The sequence below is a fragment of the Vulpes vulpes genome, chromosome 13, assembly GCF_048418805.1.
Source record: "Vulpes vulpes isolate BD-2025 chromosome 13, VulVul3, whole genome shotgun sequence".
Classification (NCBI taxonomy): Eukaryota; Metazoa; Chordata; class Mammalia; order Carnivora; family Canidae; genus Vulpes; species Vulpes vulpes.
This window is the reverse complement of record NC_132792.1, coordinates 83867275-83883268: the sequence shown is the minus strand read 5'-3', so window position 1 is coordinate 83883268 and position 15994 is coordinate 83867275. Positions and strand designations below refer to the sequence as shown.

The 15994-nt window shown below is 40.2% G+C and overlaps 1 protein-coding gene across 3 annotated transcripts in view; it reads right to left on the bottom strand.

Moving 5' to 3' along the window:
* Positions 1-6555: 6555 nt before the first annotated feature.
* PIEZO2 (piezo type mechanosensitive ion channel component 2) overlaps positions 6556-15994 on the bottom strand; it is a 441773-nt gene continuing 432334 nt past the window's right edge. For all 3 annotated transcript variants that reach the window (XM_072734883.1, XM_072734882.1, XM_026005962.2), the window contains 5 exons: positions 15180-15352; positions 13194-13322; positions 11921-12000; positions 8948-9131; positions 6556-8104 (listed from right to left, as the gene is read on the bottom strand). In XM_072734883.1, the coding sequence (XP_072590984.1) occupies positions 7852-8104; positions 8948-9131; positions 11921-12000; positions 13194-13322; positions 15180-15352 (819 nt within the window). In that variant the 3' untranslated portion in view covers positions 6556-7851. The remainder of the gene's footprint in view (positions 8105-8947; positions 9132-11920; positions 12001-13193; positions 13323-15179; positions 15353-15994) is intronic.

Below are 15994 nucleotides of genomic sequence, written 5' to 3'. Positions count from 1 at the left end.
CATAACGAATCCTCTGGCTCTTTCCAGAATCTGCTCTCATATCCCAACTCTGGTCATCTGGCCTGGAACTCATCCACATCTTCAGCTGCTCCTGCTGCACCATCCCCTCTCATGTTTGCTGGTGGTCCTTGGCCATGCCACTCTCCTGTGGGCCATTAGTTGGTGATGGAAACACCTGGGTGTCTTGCAGTTTTTCCTGGGTAAAGGTGGACTTTCTGAAGCCCTTTCCCAGACCCCAGTGGGGGACAGAGGACAGGGAAAGAGGGGCCCAGGGCTCCTTAGATATCATTTGCAGTTTCCATTCTCCTATGATGTTCCCTGGGACATTTAGCCTCCGTTTCTGCCTTTGGCAAAAGGTCTCAAACTAACATTTTGTTTTAACTCTAAATCTTTGCCTAACATTCCCCAAGATGGTGAGAACCTGTCCTGAGTCCTAAACCTTTGAGTACATGGGGGCTGCAGCTAGGGTGTGGTGGGGGGAGGCCTTGCCTGAGGCGCTGGGCCTGCGGCAAATGCTTGACGAAGGACTGCGGCATGTGAAGGTTGGGGAGCAGTGTCCCCCACACAGTGCCTTATTTCCTCCTGGCTGGTGTTACTTACCGGTACTGCCCAAAAGAATGAGAATTAGAAATGTGGATGTGTGGAAATAAATGTTAAACAAAGACTTGGGGGGAAGACCTCTCTGCAGCCTATTAAAAATTTTCCCTGTCTACTGATTTCCTTTACCTAAAGATGTTTCTTGATGCATTGCTTTAGACCTGCAGAATAGCTGCACAGCTGTGGGCATCACTGAGTGCTAGCGACATCTATGCATATAGTGGTGGCACTCTGTTGGCTGCCTCAACATTCCGTCTGCATTTGCTCCTGGGAAGGGGCTGTGGAGAGGCTAAGTTTGCATTTATGTAGCTGCTCCACATATTGCAGAGTCTACCTTCCCGTAGTCTGGGTAATGGACTGTACTTGAGGAAGAACTCTTGCACAGGAGGCAGATTTTGGAGGTCTGGATAATTCTATGACAAGGGACAGTGGAAGCCATTATTGCAGCTAAGGATTAACACTGCTACCTTGTGACTTAAGCATAAAGTACTCCCAAGAGTATTCCAGCTCCTAGTAATATGGGCGGAAAGAAGGAATAGGAATTCAGAAGTTTCTAATACACCTGGTGGGATAGAAGAGCATCTCTAATGCATTTGATGGTTGGAGCTGTCAACATTGCAAATTTCTACACTCTGCAAGAAGGCAGCCCTGGCTCCCTGCCAGCCATGTCTCTCTGAGAGAAGGGATGGGGTACAAATGTGGATTTCTCCCCAATATGGCAAATGCACCAAGCCAAAGTTAACCGCTCATTGGGATATACCTCTTCATTGAGTTAATCTACCTCATGGTGGTAGATTTTTGCTTCCTTGGTGTGGACTGACTGGCTTCCCAGCCAGTCTTTGGTCAACATGACTTTCTCCATCAGTCTTCACTCAACCACCTGTGAGTTTTTGCTCTGGGTTTTGGCAACACTCTTTGTGTTTCTGAGAATGTGTTTTTGCCTTAGATAACTGGGGAGACAGGAAATTTGGTCATTATGGGCAAGTTCTGTGGGTCCTACTGATTTTCGGACACTTTAGAAAACGAAACACAATCAGAAACTTGGTGTTGGATTGAATTGTCATTTGAAGGACCAAAAGAATCTGTGAAGACAACACAAGGTGTTTTCCTGAAGTGACCTCAGTTTCTCCAAGGGGCTGAGAATACCTCTCCCTGAGACTGATCAGAATCAGAAATTGGTAGAGGGCTTTAATCTCTTTGACTTTTAACTCATGGTCTTTGGTTCTTGGACATTGACTTGATTTAATTTTCTAACTTCTGTTCTCACTGAAAAAATTATAAGAAGAGGTTTATAGTTATATTTGGAACATTTCTGTGGTAGCATTTTATTTGTGAAGAATCTTAATATTATTATTTCATTTCACTGCAGACCCTCACCTAAATACGTCAGCCAAAGTATGTGGACATAATTTGTTGGGGAAAATTGTTTAGGGATTGAAATTTTGGTCTTAGGTATACAGCAATACAGAACTTAACCAATAGATTGTTCTGAGCTACTTCAGAACCTTTGGGGGCCAAAATCTGGACTAACTTTTGGAGGCCCCATGAAGACATCCCAAAAAGCAATGTGGTTGGTGTTGAAGGATGGGCTCATTAATATGGATACAGGAGGGTGAAGAGGGTTACTGATCTGGCTTCCCCTTCTCCAATGGGATGGCCATAGCCTTGGCTGACCAGAGGCTAGTGATTAAGCCTAAGGGGTTAAGAAGAAAACCTGAGAAGACTCCCTCCACCACCCCCCATACTCTGTATGGTTTTTTTCCACAGGGAGGATTGTCATTACCCAAATATTCCTGATCTCTTTCCACTTTCATATTTATTCCCCCAATATTACAGATGATACTTATTAAAACTATTCTTAGAGCAGTTTTATGTTCAAGGCAAAATTGAAGGGAGGATGCAGAGATTTCCCATATACTCCTGGCCCCAACACATGTGCGGCTTTCCCCATTTTCCACACCTCCCACCGGAGTGGTGCCTTTGTTGCAATTGGCACATCATAATCACCCAGAATCCATCGTTTACTTTAGGGTTAACTCTTGATTTTTATACATTCTGTGGGTTTGGACAAATGTAAAATGACTTGTATCCATCATTACAGTATCATACACAGTGTTTTCAGAGCCTTCCTTGTGTTGCACCCTCCCTATAATACCCCTTCCCCACCTCACCCCAGGCAACACTGATCTCTTTACTGTCTCCATAGTTTTGTCTTTTCCAGAATGTCATATAGTTGGAATTGTACAGTAGATAGCCTTTTCAGATTGGCTTCTTAAAAGCATAATAATATGCTTTTAACTTTCCTCCATGTTTAAATTCAAGGCTCGATAGATTATAATACTGAATAATATTCCATTGTCTGGATGTATCCATTCACCCACCAAAGGACATCACAGTCACTTCCACCTTTTGACAATTATGCTAAAGCTGCTATGTGCAGGCTTTTGTGTGGACAGAAGTCTTCAACTCCTCTGGGTAAATACCAAGGGGTGTGATTGCTGAATCATGTGGTAGGAGTATGTTTAGTTTTACAAGAAACTGCCAAATAAATGGTCTTGCCAAGTGGCTGTGCCATTTTGCATTTTTACCAGCAATGAATGAGAGTTCTTATTGCTCTACATCCTTATCAGCATTTGGTGTTGTCAGTGTTCTCAAGTTTGGCCATTCTAATAGGTGTGTAGTGGCATCTCACTGATCTTTCAATTTGCATTTCCCTCATGATATATAATGAGGTTGATATCTTTTCATATGTTTATTTGCCATCTATAGATCTTTAGTGAGGTTTCTGTTAAGGTTAAGGTTTTTGGCCCATTTTTTAATCAGGTTGTTTATTTATTTATTTATTTATTTATTTATTTATTTATTTTAGGTCGTTTATTTTTTAATGTTCTTTATATATTTTAGAAAAATATACCTTAAGGTTTTTGGCCCATTTTTTAATCAGGTTGTTTATTTGTTTGTTTGTTTATTTATTTATTTATTTTAGGTTGTTTATTTTTTAATGTTCTTTATATATTTTGGAAACAGTCCTTTATTAGATGTGTGCTTTGCAGGTTTTTCCTCCCAGTCTGTGGCTTGTCTTCTAATTCTCTTGATATCGTCTTTCAAAGAGCAGTTTTTAACTTTAATGAATTCCATCCAGTTTATCAATGATTTCTTCCATGGATTGTGCCCTTGATGTTGTATCTAAAACGTCATTGCCACACCAAAGTCATAGAGGTTTTCTCCTATGTTATCTTCTAGAAGTTTTACAGTTTAATGTTTTATAGTTAGATCTGTGATCCTTTTCGAGTTAGTCTTTGTGAAGGTGGCAGGTGACATCTCTGCTGTCCCTCCCTTTTTCCTCTTGCTTCAGAGCTGGTTTCAGAGCCCAAGAAGGCAAAACAAGGGCTCTTAATTGGGCCTCCCTAAATTTTCAACATGTGTTACTTGCTTTGCTGTTTTTCTTTTTCCCATTAAAATGTCACCTCCACAACAGCAGGGTTCTCCAAAGCCAGTAATTTCCAACTTATTTAAAAGTCAGAATGACCCTTTAAGCATTTAAGACTCAAGGTGTTCAAGCCCTACATCCTCAGATTTGGGTTGACAAGCCCCAAGGGGGTTGCAAACCTGAGAACTTGTATTTTTATGTAAACTCCACTCAGTTACCTGAGGTGCTTCAGAGGTTGAGTATCAGCCTGTTGCATATGGAATAATCCCAGGAATTGCTGAGGCTTGAGGTTAGAGGTGAGAAACTGATCACAGTCGGATATCTCTGCTTTCTTAGGAAAACTGGCTGTTTTTTAATTCAATTATACATCCATTATGAACTCAAACTTTCTGATTTGGGAAAGATTACAAAGGAAATAGAAACTTCATCATTTACAAGATAATAAATATATCAACCTGCAAATTGTAGTGTTTATACTTTTTGATAGGACCAATTTCAGAGCACACAATCTGTAGGATCTCATGGGATTCTAGTTACTGGACTGGAGACTAGTAGTCTGCGACTATACCGTAATTATAAAATATTTAAGCCTTTCTTCAAGAGTAGAGCATGGTAGATCAAAGTGCTAGGTCTGAGAGGCTGAAAAAAAACGAGCATGTCCAAGAAGCCTACGGCCTGATGAAATGACTGTTTCTCATCTCCACCCTCACGTTCTTTATGCTACCTGATGGTAGCAGGTTCAGACATACCACACTGTTACTTTCTTCCACACTTGGCTGGAAGGACTGTGATTCAGATGAGGAACATTAATTTATTTCACCAGGTGGCTTTTATTCAATAGACACCTGTAGAAATCATGACACCTGTTCAGATATGTTTCTCAAGTAAATTAATATTCTAATCTTGACCAACTAACTCCTTTGTTGTAAACATTAAGTCCCCATGCAACTAAAAGGGAAAAGTAGGGACAGCATATAAGAATAACTTATTCATTCTTAACAGATAAGATAAGCATTTTATAAATGATCATTATATTAAGATTAGTACTTTATTCACATGTAAAAAGGTTACTTGGGAATAATCTTCTTCCAGGTTTTCATATATTTTCCCTTGTCTTCCTTCATAATGACTTCCTTTGTAACTAGAAGATTGACTGGGGGGATTTGGTTACATAGCATGGTAGGAAGTATGGGTTATGAACACTGGCTATGCCCCACTGTGAAAAACATTTAAACCCTTTGTGCCTTAGCTTCTCATCTGTAAAATGGAAAAAACAATACCTACCCCTTGGGTTTTCTATGAGCACTAGAAGAAATAATCTATGTGAAGCCCTCAGCAAGGAACCTGCCTCCACTAAAATGCCAGCACATGCTTGTTGTTTCTTTGGAAGACACGGTAAAGGAGGAAGGCACCAGGAATCCACATGTCAGAGAGCACTTCAATCTCACTTTCAAATGTTCTTCTGGAAAGTCCATCACAATCAGGAATAGAGAGACTACCTCCATTCTGGAAACAGATTGATCTCCTTTTCTCCTTGCATTTTGGCTGGCCACAAAGTAGACTTGCCCAAGGGAAGGATGACACTTCAGTGACTCAGGAAAGCTCTTTTCCTACATATGGTTGAGAGCAAGGGACCAGACTCTGGAGGGACTTGGGCTTGGCTTATCCAGGTGAGCATAGGCATGAGTGTCCCTGGAACAGGAGGGGAGGGGTGGGTTGTCTTCCCTTTGATAGCACTGACTTTGAAGCATGTATGCTTCTTAAGTGAAATGGGGTAATTGGTGAAGGGCAAATAAGATTTGGTCAACTGTCAGTGTCAAAACATATCCTTCCCATCTCATTTTGGCGATTTCTTTAAAATGCATCATATTGAAATGCAATCTATTAAATCATTGATCCTTATGGTAACATTTTTCTATATTGCCCATATCTGTAGCATTATCCTATTCATCTGAGCTCATTTATTACTATCAAAGAATACAGAAAGACCAGGCTATCAAGCACAAAAATCAGATTCTTAGGTTGAAAAATAATCCTGAGACCTCCTAAAATTTTACCAATTGCCCACGTTTGACTTGGCTGTGCTCACCCACCTGGGTGATGTGCAGAGGGAGTCACCTCCATAACCCTTTTCCCATTATGTGAGTAGTTCAGTGGTACCTCTATGTGCCAAAGGGTGCATCTCACTGTGCATTCCCTGCCCCCACCCCAGAAACTTGGTAGTGTGGGAAAGAAATACTGTGGGGCCACACAGATGGGATCGGGGAAGAATTGTTCAGTCATAACTAATCTTACACCAAATATACCAAAAAGGTATTCGGGAATCTAAGGGCCCAGTGAGGTCTGACAGGTGGGGGTGCTCACATTGGCAGCGTAGTGAAGGGCCGACCAAGGCTAGGAATAAAACCAACAAGAAGTGAATTCTTCTCTCAGTTGATTTTTTTTAACACCTTGTGCATAGATAGTATTGAAAACAATTATTTTTTCTACTTTATGCAAAAGAGGCAGAATGAAGAACATTCTTGAAATGACTTTGCAAGATGTGCTTTATTTTAAGTCAGTCCTGAACCCAAACTACATAGGATCATTTTTTTTTTTTACTTATTCTAGTCCATTCGATGATTCCTCACAAACTATATTTTAATATGGAATGAAAACTACATTTCAATCATAAATTTTCATGCTACATTGTTATTTAACGAAGAGGTTGTATTACCAATAATAATTTAAGAAAAGGCCATTTTTTATTTCCCCAAGCTCAATATACATATTTCTTTCATAATTATGAACTTAAAAAACCCGTCTCAGATGTAAAAATGTGAATTGGAATATGTAAACTCTTTGATATACCTGAAAAACAGGAAGGAAAATGTCACATACTGGAAAACACCATTGCCTTAAATCACAGAAATGGGAAAAAAGCGTGTTAAGGGATGGAGAAAGGTAGAAGAGCATTCATGACCTCCATTAGTAAAGAGTTACAAAGTCAGTATTTTCCACATCCAGCTGGGTGCCATTTTTATCTTTCTACCTGGAGCCTGTGTCTGACGAGGAGCAGGAACTCTGAAGCAGAACAGTCACCACCCCTGAAGCCGGTCACTAGCTGGGCCTCAACAAAGACAGTGTCCACATATTTATTTTGCTGCTTTTTTTTTTCCTGAGAAGTCACTGGTGTTTAATGAAAAGATTTTTTTTTTTTATTAGTCTTCAGTTAAGATAAGGCAGTAAGAGTGTCACTAATGTTAACTTTTTGCTTAGAATGAGGCTTATCTTTCCTCTGGCATCTTCATGGGTCTTTGGCTCCCTTTCTCCCTTTGTCCCCCCAGAAATCTGTTCAGGAGTTTCAGCCTCCTATTGCTGTTGTGTATTTTTGGGGTATGCTGAGGCCCATCATTTCTCCTCACAGCAGATTCCCTGTTGGTGACACAGCACAACGTAGGGCATCATAACATCTCTTCTGGAAGGGTGCAGTCCCTGCACAGAAGAACATGTGTCTTTCCTTCTTCCTTCTTCTCTCCTGTTTCTCTGAGGGAGGAGACCCATAAGTGACTCCTTTGCATAGTCAATCAGAATGCAAGACACTGTTGACTAAAACATAAAACAAGTAGCCCTGATTTTGGAGAAATGGAATTACAAATAACTTTTTCAACAGGCGCCTTCATCTGCAAGGTAGCTTAGACTGCAAAAGGAAGTCAGCTCCTTTTGACCACCTGTCAGAAGAGAAACCATTTCCATCCAACTAGAAATGCTTAGCTCTTATGAGAATATTGTGCTTTTTAAAAAATTCAAATGTTCACTTGATTTGCAGTCTGTGTCTCAAGGTATCAATTTGTTTTTTCTCTAGTCCATTTGATCATGGTTTCTGGGGATCGGTACAGGAAGATTAATTTGGCATAGAGATCTTCCTCTAGTTCCAGTTCTCCTGTTTCTCGAACTAAAAAAATATCCGTGCACAACTTCAGGATTCGATCCACGTTTGGAAGCTCTTCAAACATGATGGAGTGGGAAATTCCACTGAAGAATTCACGGACAAACTTCCCAATCACAAGGACCACTGAAGCATATAATCCCATGATCCTGAAACAAAACAAAACATTAAGTAGAAATTGTATCTACCAGTGAAATACAGTTAACAGAACACAACTAAAAGAAAAACAGTATTTCCCTCAAACTCCAAAGAAGGTATGATAAACTTATCAAAGCTTGGAGTTTTTCCCTTACAGAACTGTAAGATCTGAAAAATGAAAGTTTAAAAAAAAAATCTCAATTCTGGAGATAACCAATGTCAACAGTTTTCAGGGAAGAACTTCATGTGGTTTTGCTGCATATATTATATAAAGAAAGCACATAATACATTTGATAGAAATGCAATTGTATTATTTACACTTTTCTGCACCTAGATCTTTATTTTTATAATACAATTTTGCATAGACAATGATTTCTTAACAGATTTTCATGTCTTCTTGGGGATGTATGTGTCCTAGAATTTGAGCATCAGAACACTGTGAAATGGTAGTGTCAGACCATTCTGGACATTGGACCACATCCCAAACTGTGATGTCTAATTGAGACCATGTTTGCTAAGGTCAGAAGGCAATCTAAACAGAAAAGAGGTAATCGTACATCAATTTCTAAGTTTGAACACTGAATGGCGTTAAATGTAACAGGAAGATGTAGAGTGAAGAAACTAGAAATATGACTTCTAGTCTTGTCCTGAAGGGTGTTACTCACACCAGGCATTTTGATTTCTTTGGGACTCTGGCTCTTCATTTTTTAAAACAAAGGGCCAATGACCTGTGAATTTTAATGGTGCATCTGTTAAGTTCAAGAATTCTAGGAAGATACAAGGCTTCCCATTGTCAATTTTATATGATACAGAGGTAGACTCTTGTAACTGTTAACTGTGATGTAAGTTCTTACCCATAGCCAGCCAGGAACCCCAGACTCGGGGGGCTGACTTTGTCATTGAAGACGACCAGTTCCAAGGCCTGAGCATGCTGATTGTATATTCGATTTCCAGTCAGGTTGAGAACCCACCACTCACTGTTAGTTTTAGTTGTGTTGTCTCTGGACAAAGTGATGGTGATATTCATGAAATTATTTTCTGGAAGAGGAGAAAAATGAAATCAAGTTAGCATGAGAATATTAGAATTTAATGCACATAAACAGTCCTCCTTCAGATAGCAAAACCTGGTTACTGCAATCCATAGCTTATGATGCCAGGATAAGTAGGACATGGGGACCTGTTAACAATGGGAGTGTTGAAAGAAAAGTGGGCCCTAGGTGAGCATAATGTTTCTCTTTGTCACTAGACAGCTCACTGTTGCTAAGTACACATGGCAGCCACATCACAGGGAGAGAGAGGGAAGACCAATCACCTAAGAATCTTCACTGATAATTCTGAACAACTAGTTAGACATTTAAAAACCCAAATCACTAACTTTGTATTGAATTGACTAATTTAATCCTATTACCAGCATTTATTGAGTGTCTTCTAGGAGAAGGCCCTCTGTTAGGTGATAAGGGGTTACAAAGTTGCATACAGCATGATTCCATATCTCAATGGGAATAAGCCATGTATACAAGCACAACTAATGGGAATATGGCAAGCACTACAAGACCTGCATTGACAAGGTCTGTTATGGAGAGTCTACTTTTGTTTGGTAGTATCCATGAGGGCTTCCCAGAGGAGATGACTTGTGAGCTGAGTTTTGTGGAGTGAGAACTTCAGTAAGTGGCGATGGAAGGGAAGAAGAGGCTATTTCAGGAAGACTGGATGGCATGAGGCTCAGTAACGTTCTGAAAATCCATGATGCGTGGTTCATGATTACTTTTGTTGGAGCACAGGGTCAATATAAAAGAACAGTGAAAAGGTGAACAAAAAGCTTGAAATTTTTTGAGTAGGTCTTTCTAGGAAAATGCCACCCTTGCCAATGACAATAGAACCTCCACTGAGAATCATGGTGGTGATCTGTAAACTCTGTGAGCGTGGAGCCATGTCTGCATTATTTCCTACTCAATTCTTGGAGCAAAGGAATCTAGGATAGTGCCTAGAAATGAATAACTATTGGATGGATGGATGGATGGATGGATGGATGGATGGATGGATGGAGAGTGAGGAAGGAAACTGGTAAAGATAAAGAAAGAAGCATGTGAACGACGTAGAATGCTCAGGAACAAAAAGAACCTTGGTTCTGAAGTCTAGAGATTTTTGAGAGGGGACATCTGGCCCAGGGTTGAATCTGGTTTTTCCACATACTGGTTGTATAACCTCTGCTGAGGAGTTTGCACCCTAAGCCTCTGTTTCCTCCTTTGTAAACTGGTGATAACCACTAACCTATGCTAAATATGCCTTGTGGTAAATATCAGGGATCCCTGGGTGGCACAGTGGTTTGGCGCTTGCCTTTGGCCCAGGGCGCGATCCTGGAGACCCGGGATCGAATCCCACATCAGGCTCCCGGTGCATGGAGCCTGCTTCTCCCTCTGCCTATGTCTCTGCCTCTCTCTCTCTCTCTGTGACTATCATAAATAAATAAAAATTAAAAAAAAATATCAGACATAACTCAGGAAAGCTCATCAGAGAAGGTGTTGTATTGGCAGGACCTGAGAGCACCAAGACCATGTGATCTGGGGAAGCAGGATTTCATTGCCTGGACCTCAAATGACACAGCTGACAAGCCTGTGTTCAAGGAGAACAGAACATGTAGCTGAGAAAGGGGAAACAGGGTTGAGGAGAGGCTGAGAATCTGGGCACAAGGTGAGGTTGATCTTGGAGGGAGGGGCCCTCCATCTTCCTGAGGCTGAAAGGAACTGGGGAGATTGGTGAAAACTTGAGACCCATTGCTAGGGAAAGGGAAGCAGCTGAAGGAGTGGCCTGGCAGGTTTGCGGGGTCATCTGCTGAGGTGGAGCAGGTGTGAAGGACCCACTGAAGGACAGAAGGGTTTCAGAGGGCATGATGTTGTTGAGAAATCTGGCTCTTGGACTAAGCATTTCCGGAACTATTTGGACTGAAAGGGAAATACCAAAGTTGTCAAGGCATCTTACAATTATCATATAAGACATAAGTATTATTGACTGTTGAGGGAGAAAAGCATAGAGATGTGGGGCCCCACCCATGCTCATCTTCTGAACCTCTACCCCTGCCTCTACTTCACGTGATCTCCATGGGGGCTTCTAGCTGTTTATTTACATCTCTATCTTTCCAGCTAAACATGAGCCACGCAAGGCTCTTCAGTGCCTGGCGCACTGCCTGGTGACCATAAGCAACCCACGTTGGCAAAGGAAAGAACACAATTTGGATGACTGCATTGTCCTTCTATCTTTAACATATGTACACGTCTGCTCTGATCCAGGCAATTGATGAAGTCAAACAATGCTTGAAATAATTAAATTACTTAATTAATCACATAATTAAATAATTAATGCTTAAGAATCCCCAAACATCAATGTACTACCATCACTGTTGTTTTGGGTAAATATAGTCCTTGGAGGCTAGCACGGATACTTGACCACCCTTGAATTGAATCAAGTACATTCCCTGCTCCATTTTTATTGTTCTTATTGTAGGGCCATCATATTTAACATTGCATGAAACCATTTTCTGCCCAAGATATGGATATTAATAGAAATAAGTAAACAGACTGATTAATCAGTAACCTAAGCTGCTAAATGTGGATTTGAGCCAATCATGTTCTAGAGTGATGAACACAATGAAGAATATGGCTTCTGGTGATGGACTGGTTTCTTCTAGCTGTCACCACAGCTGGGAGTCTTAGACTTCCTGTAAGCTGTGTCTCACAGGGAAAGGACACTGGAAAGCAGCTCAGGAAAGGCTGAAAATGCAAACTGCAGGCATTGAATAAAGTTCTGAAACAATTCCTTCTCATTCTTACCAGACAAAAGTTGCTTTATAGGTTTTGAGTTCGAATCGCTAGGTGCTTTCACATAATATGGGTAGATCTTTTCTATAGTCCTGTATGTTAAGAAAAAAAGGGGGGGGGAAGTAGTTAATTTTTAGTTGTTTTGTCCACATAAAATAGATTTTTTTTGTTGTGAACTTTGACCTCATATCAAACAAATATTGGTGAGTCTCTGTACATCTACACAATGTGATGTCATCACAGTTTATGGGTTCCATTATAATCAGAAATCTCTGAAGCCAAACAAATCACCAGGTTCTCTTCAAATAATAACGCAAACTCTGTACATGAGCTAGTTAATGGCTTAAAAGCTGCTACAGAGTTTCCATGTCTGGGACTGTTTCTGAGGCAAGGGGCTGTCTTTCCTGCTAGGATCAATGTCTATGCTCTGTGTAAATATATAATTATATCTATAATCAAGTGGACTTCATGAATCCATTGAGTGACAAGAGTGAGTCTCAGGGAGAGGACTGGTGGCCTGAACCTAATCCCCCTTCTGCCAAGGACAAATGGAGTGACCTGCTCACATCCTTCTAGACTTGCTCTCTCAAGGGAAAATGATGGGGGAGGATGTGACAATCTTTGAGGTTCCTTCAACTTTAGTGATTACAAAAGGCTGTTTTAGGGAACACGTGTGAGGACTTCAGCATGGTGGCTTTTATACTCAATGAATTAGTCGGGCCAGGGCTAACTGGAGGTCAGAACCAGGCACTGGCCGGTGAATGTCTGGAATACTTCATTTAGCAATTTTGTACCAATAGCATTTCTTCTACTAGTTCTCATATTAGAATCTAAACATCACAGCTTGGATTTGTTTGAAGTGAAGTACTTACTTATATGTCAGGATAATATATTAAGATAAGTTTTTTTCCCAAGTTTCCTTTTACCCCTTGTCTTCCCCATATCCCCCATCCACTAGCCAGGCATTCAATGACCCCAGGCCAGGAATAATAGTAGAAGAGGGGTCTCCCAGGGACTTTCCTTGGCTTTTGGTGACTATGGTCAGATAAGAGCAAGCTTTGCTACCCAGAGACAAGATCAGTACTTCCAGGGCAAAGTGGACAGAGAATGGGAGAGGAGGGAAACAGAGCTGCTTTAACGCAACACAAGTCCTCCAAGTAGAGATTTACTTGAGTTACTGAAGAATGAAGAAAGGTGAATTTCCTGCATATGTGAATTTGCAGATGGAGATTTTGTACCAGATATATCCATCTAATAAAGCTAATTTACAGGAGCAATCACTTACACTGGTGTTCTTGAACTTTCTGTGTTGTTGCCGGCTATCATTTTAGCTATATTCTTACGTGTATTATTTTTAAGAAGAAAAGAAAGCTTATCGGTTGCAATTTCTGCTTTTGCACCCAGACTCATGTTTCTGTGAAGAAAGATAAAAGGGCTCAATGTCAGTGAGAATTCAGAAGTCTGGAAGAGAGATTCAAAAACTCACTTGACTGTTCATTTTATTAATCTCACCAAGTCTTCATTGGGTCCAAACTGTCAACCCCAACCTTTTCTGTCCACCTCACCTTTACGTTCAGCTTCTTAGACAAGCAAGTTAGTAAACCCCAGGGAGGCCACAATCACCTTTAAAACAGATGGCAGGTGAGGAGGCAGTCTGCTGACTCAAAGAGAAACTGTCTTGATGCTCTTATATGAATTTCTGCAACACTCTTTGTATTAACCCAATGAAATTAGTCTCTGTGGTGACTCATAGAATCCATGTTTTTAAAAGAATGTTCAATCAAAGTTTGATCTTTACTATGGTTATTTTTTGGTAGCTCTTCAAAGGAAAGGCTATAAAATAAATTTTTGGCAGTCCAGAATTCCATGCGAGGAACTTGGGATATAAATTCTAAGAGAGAAAATAAGATGAAGAAAGGCTTTCTTTCAATTCTGTATGGCCCCCTTTGAAATCTTTCTTTACCATTTCATTGGAAATTCATTTTAGGTTGGAGAAGACTTCTTAGGTACCTATCATGATTCTTAATTTCATCCTAGAATCCAGGAATCATGCACCCAAATGAACCTATCACTTGACTGTCCAAATAAGATTGCATAGAATCCTGGATCACAAGACTGTGATAAACAAACAAACAAACAAACAAACAAACAAACAAACAAACAAAAACTAAGCCTTTGAACTAATGTACTGTGTCAAAATTTCCCAAATGCTTCACCAACACTTTAGAGTTTGAATGCCAGAACTTTTCCTAAAACATGCCATTAGGAATGGATAAGGAAGATGTGTGTGTATACACACACAATGGAATATTATTCGGCCACCAAAAAGAATGAAATCTTGCCATTTGCAAAGACATGGATAGAGCTAGAGAGTATTATGTAAAGCAAAATAAGTCAGCCAGAGAAAGACAAATACCAGATGATTTCACTTATCTGTGGAATTTAAGAAAAAAATGAGCAAAGGGGGACAAAAGAGAGAAGGAGGCAAACCAGGAAATAGACTCTTTACTATAAAGAGCCAACTGATGGTTACCAGAGGGGAGGTAGGTGGGGGGATGGATGAAACGGTGATGGGGATTAAGGGGCGCACTTGTCATGATGAGCATTGCGTGATGTATGCAAGTGCTGAATCACCATTTCATACACTCGAAACTAGTATCACTCTGTATGTTAACCAACTGGAATTTAAATAAAAACTTGAAAAAATGAAAAAAGCAAAGTAGTGGCTGCATGCTGGCTACTGGCTCAGGTTAGGAGGAATCTTTCTTGGCTCTCCCTCTCCTGGGACTGCTGGGCTGCTCTCACACCTCACGCTTACAGAAAAGATCTGTCAGGGCTTCCTGACATTGGGGGGATGCAAATGAGAATTTGGGTTCTTAAGGCTGCCCGTTCTTTATTACTAAGACCAAACCTCACCCTTTCAGGGAAATCTTACAACCATCCAGACCATTTCATTTTGTAAGTCATTACCCTTTTCCTTTTCACTTTACCTCTCTCTCTTGTTCACAGAACTCACTGACAGCCTCTCTTTAAAGAGAAGTTAGTAGGAAAAAGGAAAATGATGAAGTTCTTATTTTTTGTCAAAGATTCCCAGGCAGATCATTATTTAATAAACACAAATGTTAGCTGTAGCATCAAATGAATGTTCCCAAGTGTAATGTCCACTAAAATCCACATCAATGGAATTTTTCTTTCCTTCTATCCTCCCACCCCCACCCCGAGTTTAGATTGGGGGGAAAAGGGAAATCATACATGGAAAGACAGTAACTACCTCTGAATACTCCATGAAAAAACAACAGAGAAGCTACTATTGGGGTCCATGAGTTCGTGTATCATTTTCTGCTTACTGGGAGGGCTGATGGTCCACAAAGAATTTGAGTTTCCTTCCAGTTCTGCTACTGTTATGTCTTCTTTTTCATAATTTTCCAGAAATTGCATAGCACCCTGTATGCACACAAATACACATGCATAAATAGATCACACACGTGGTCTGACTACATAAAGAGGATTTCTTCCTATGGAAGGACAGTTTTTACAGTGAATGGTCTTGGTGTTGTGTGGCACTATTTTGTTCCCCTCTGAGCAGGGATGGGCAGCCCTAGTCACATGGAGCAAGGGTGATGCTGCCCGACCAGTACAGCTATGGATTCATTCCAATTAATCAATAAAGAAAAAGCAAATGATCTAGTGTCATTATTCCTCCCTACTAAGAAGGAAATTTATCAACTCTTGGAGCGTTCCCTCTAGAGAGACAGTCAAATTTAATCCACCCACAATATCCTTGTCCTACCTCCCAGCTGCACATCCCTCAAGATGAGTTTGGGCAGTGTGCATTACAGGCTGATAATTTTATAAAAGATATAAGCATCTGTTTGCCTAGTAATTTTCTTTAAATAAGAAAGTACTATTTGTAAAGCAAATTTTAATTGTGAAAAATCAACTTATTATATTATTATAAGTTTGTAATGTAGAGAAAAAAATACATTAGTCACAACTTTGCCACCAGAACATTATCACTGTTACATGCATTAGGAAATGTGTATTTTATTTTTTCAATCATTTAAAAAACAATAGCATACATTCTTA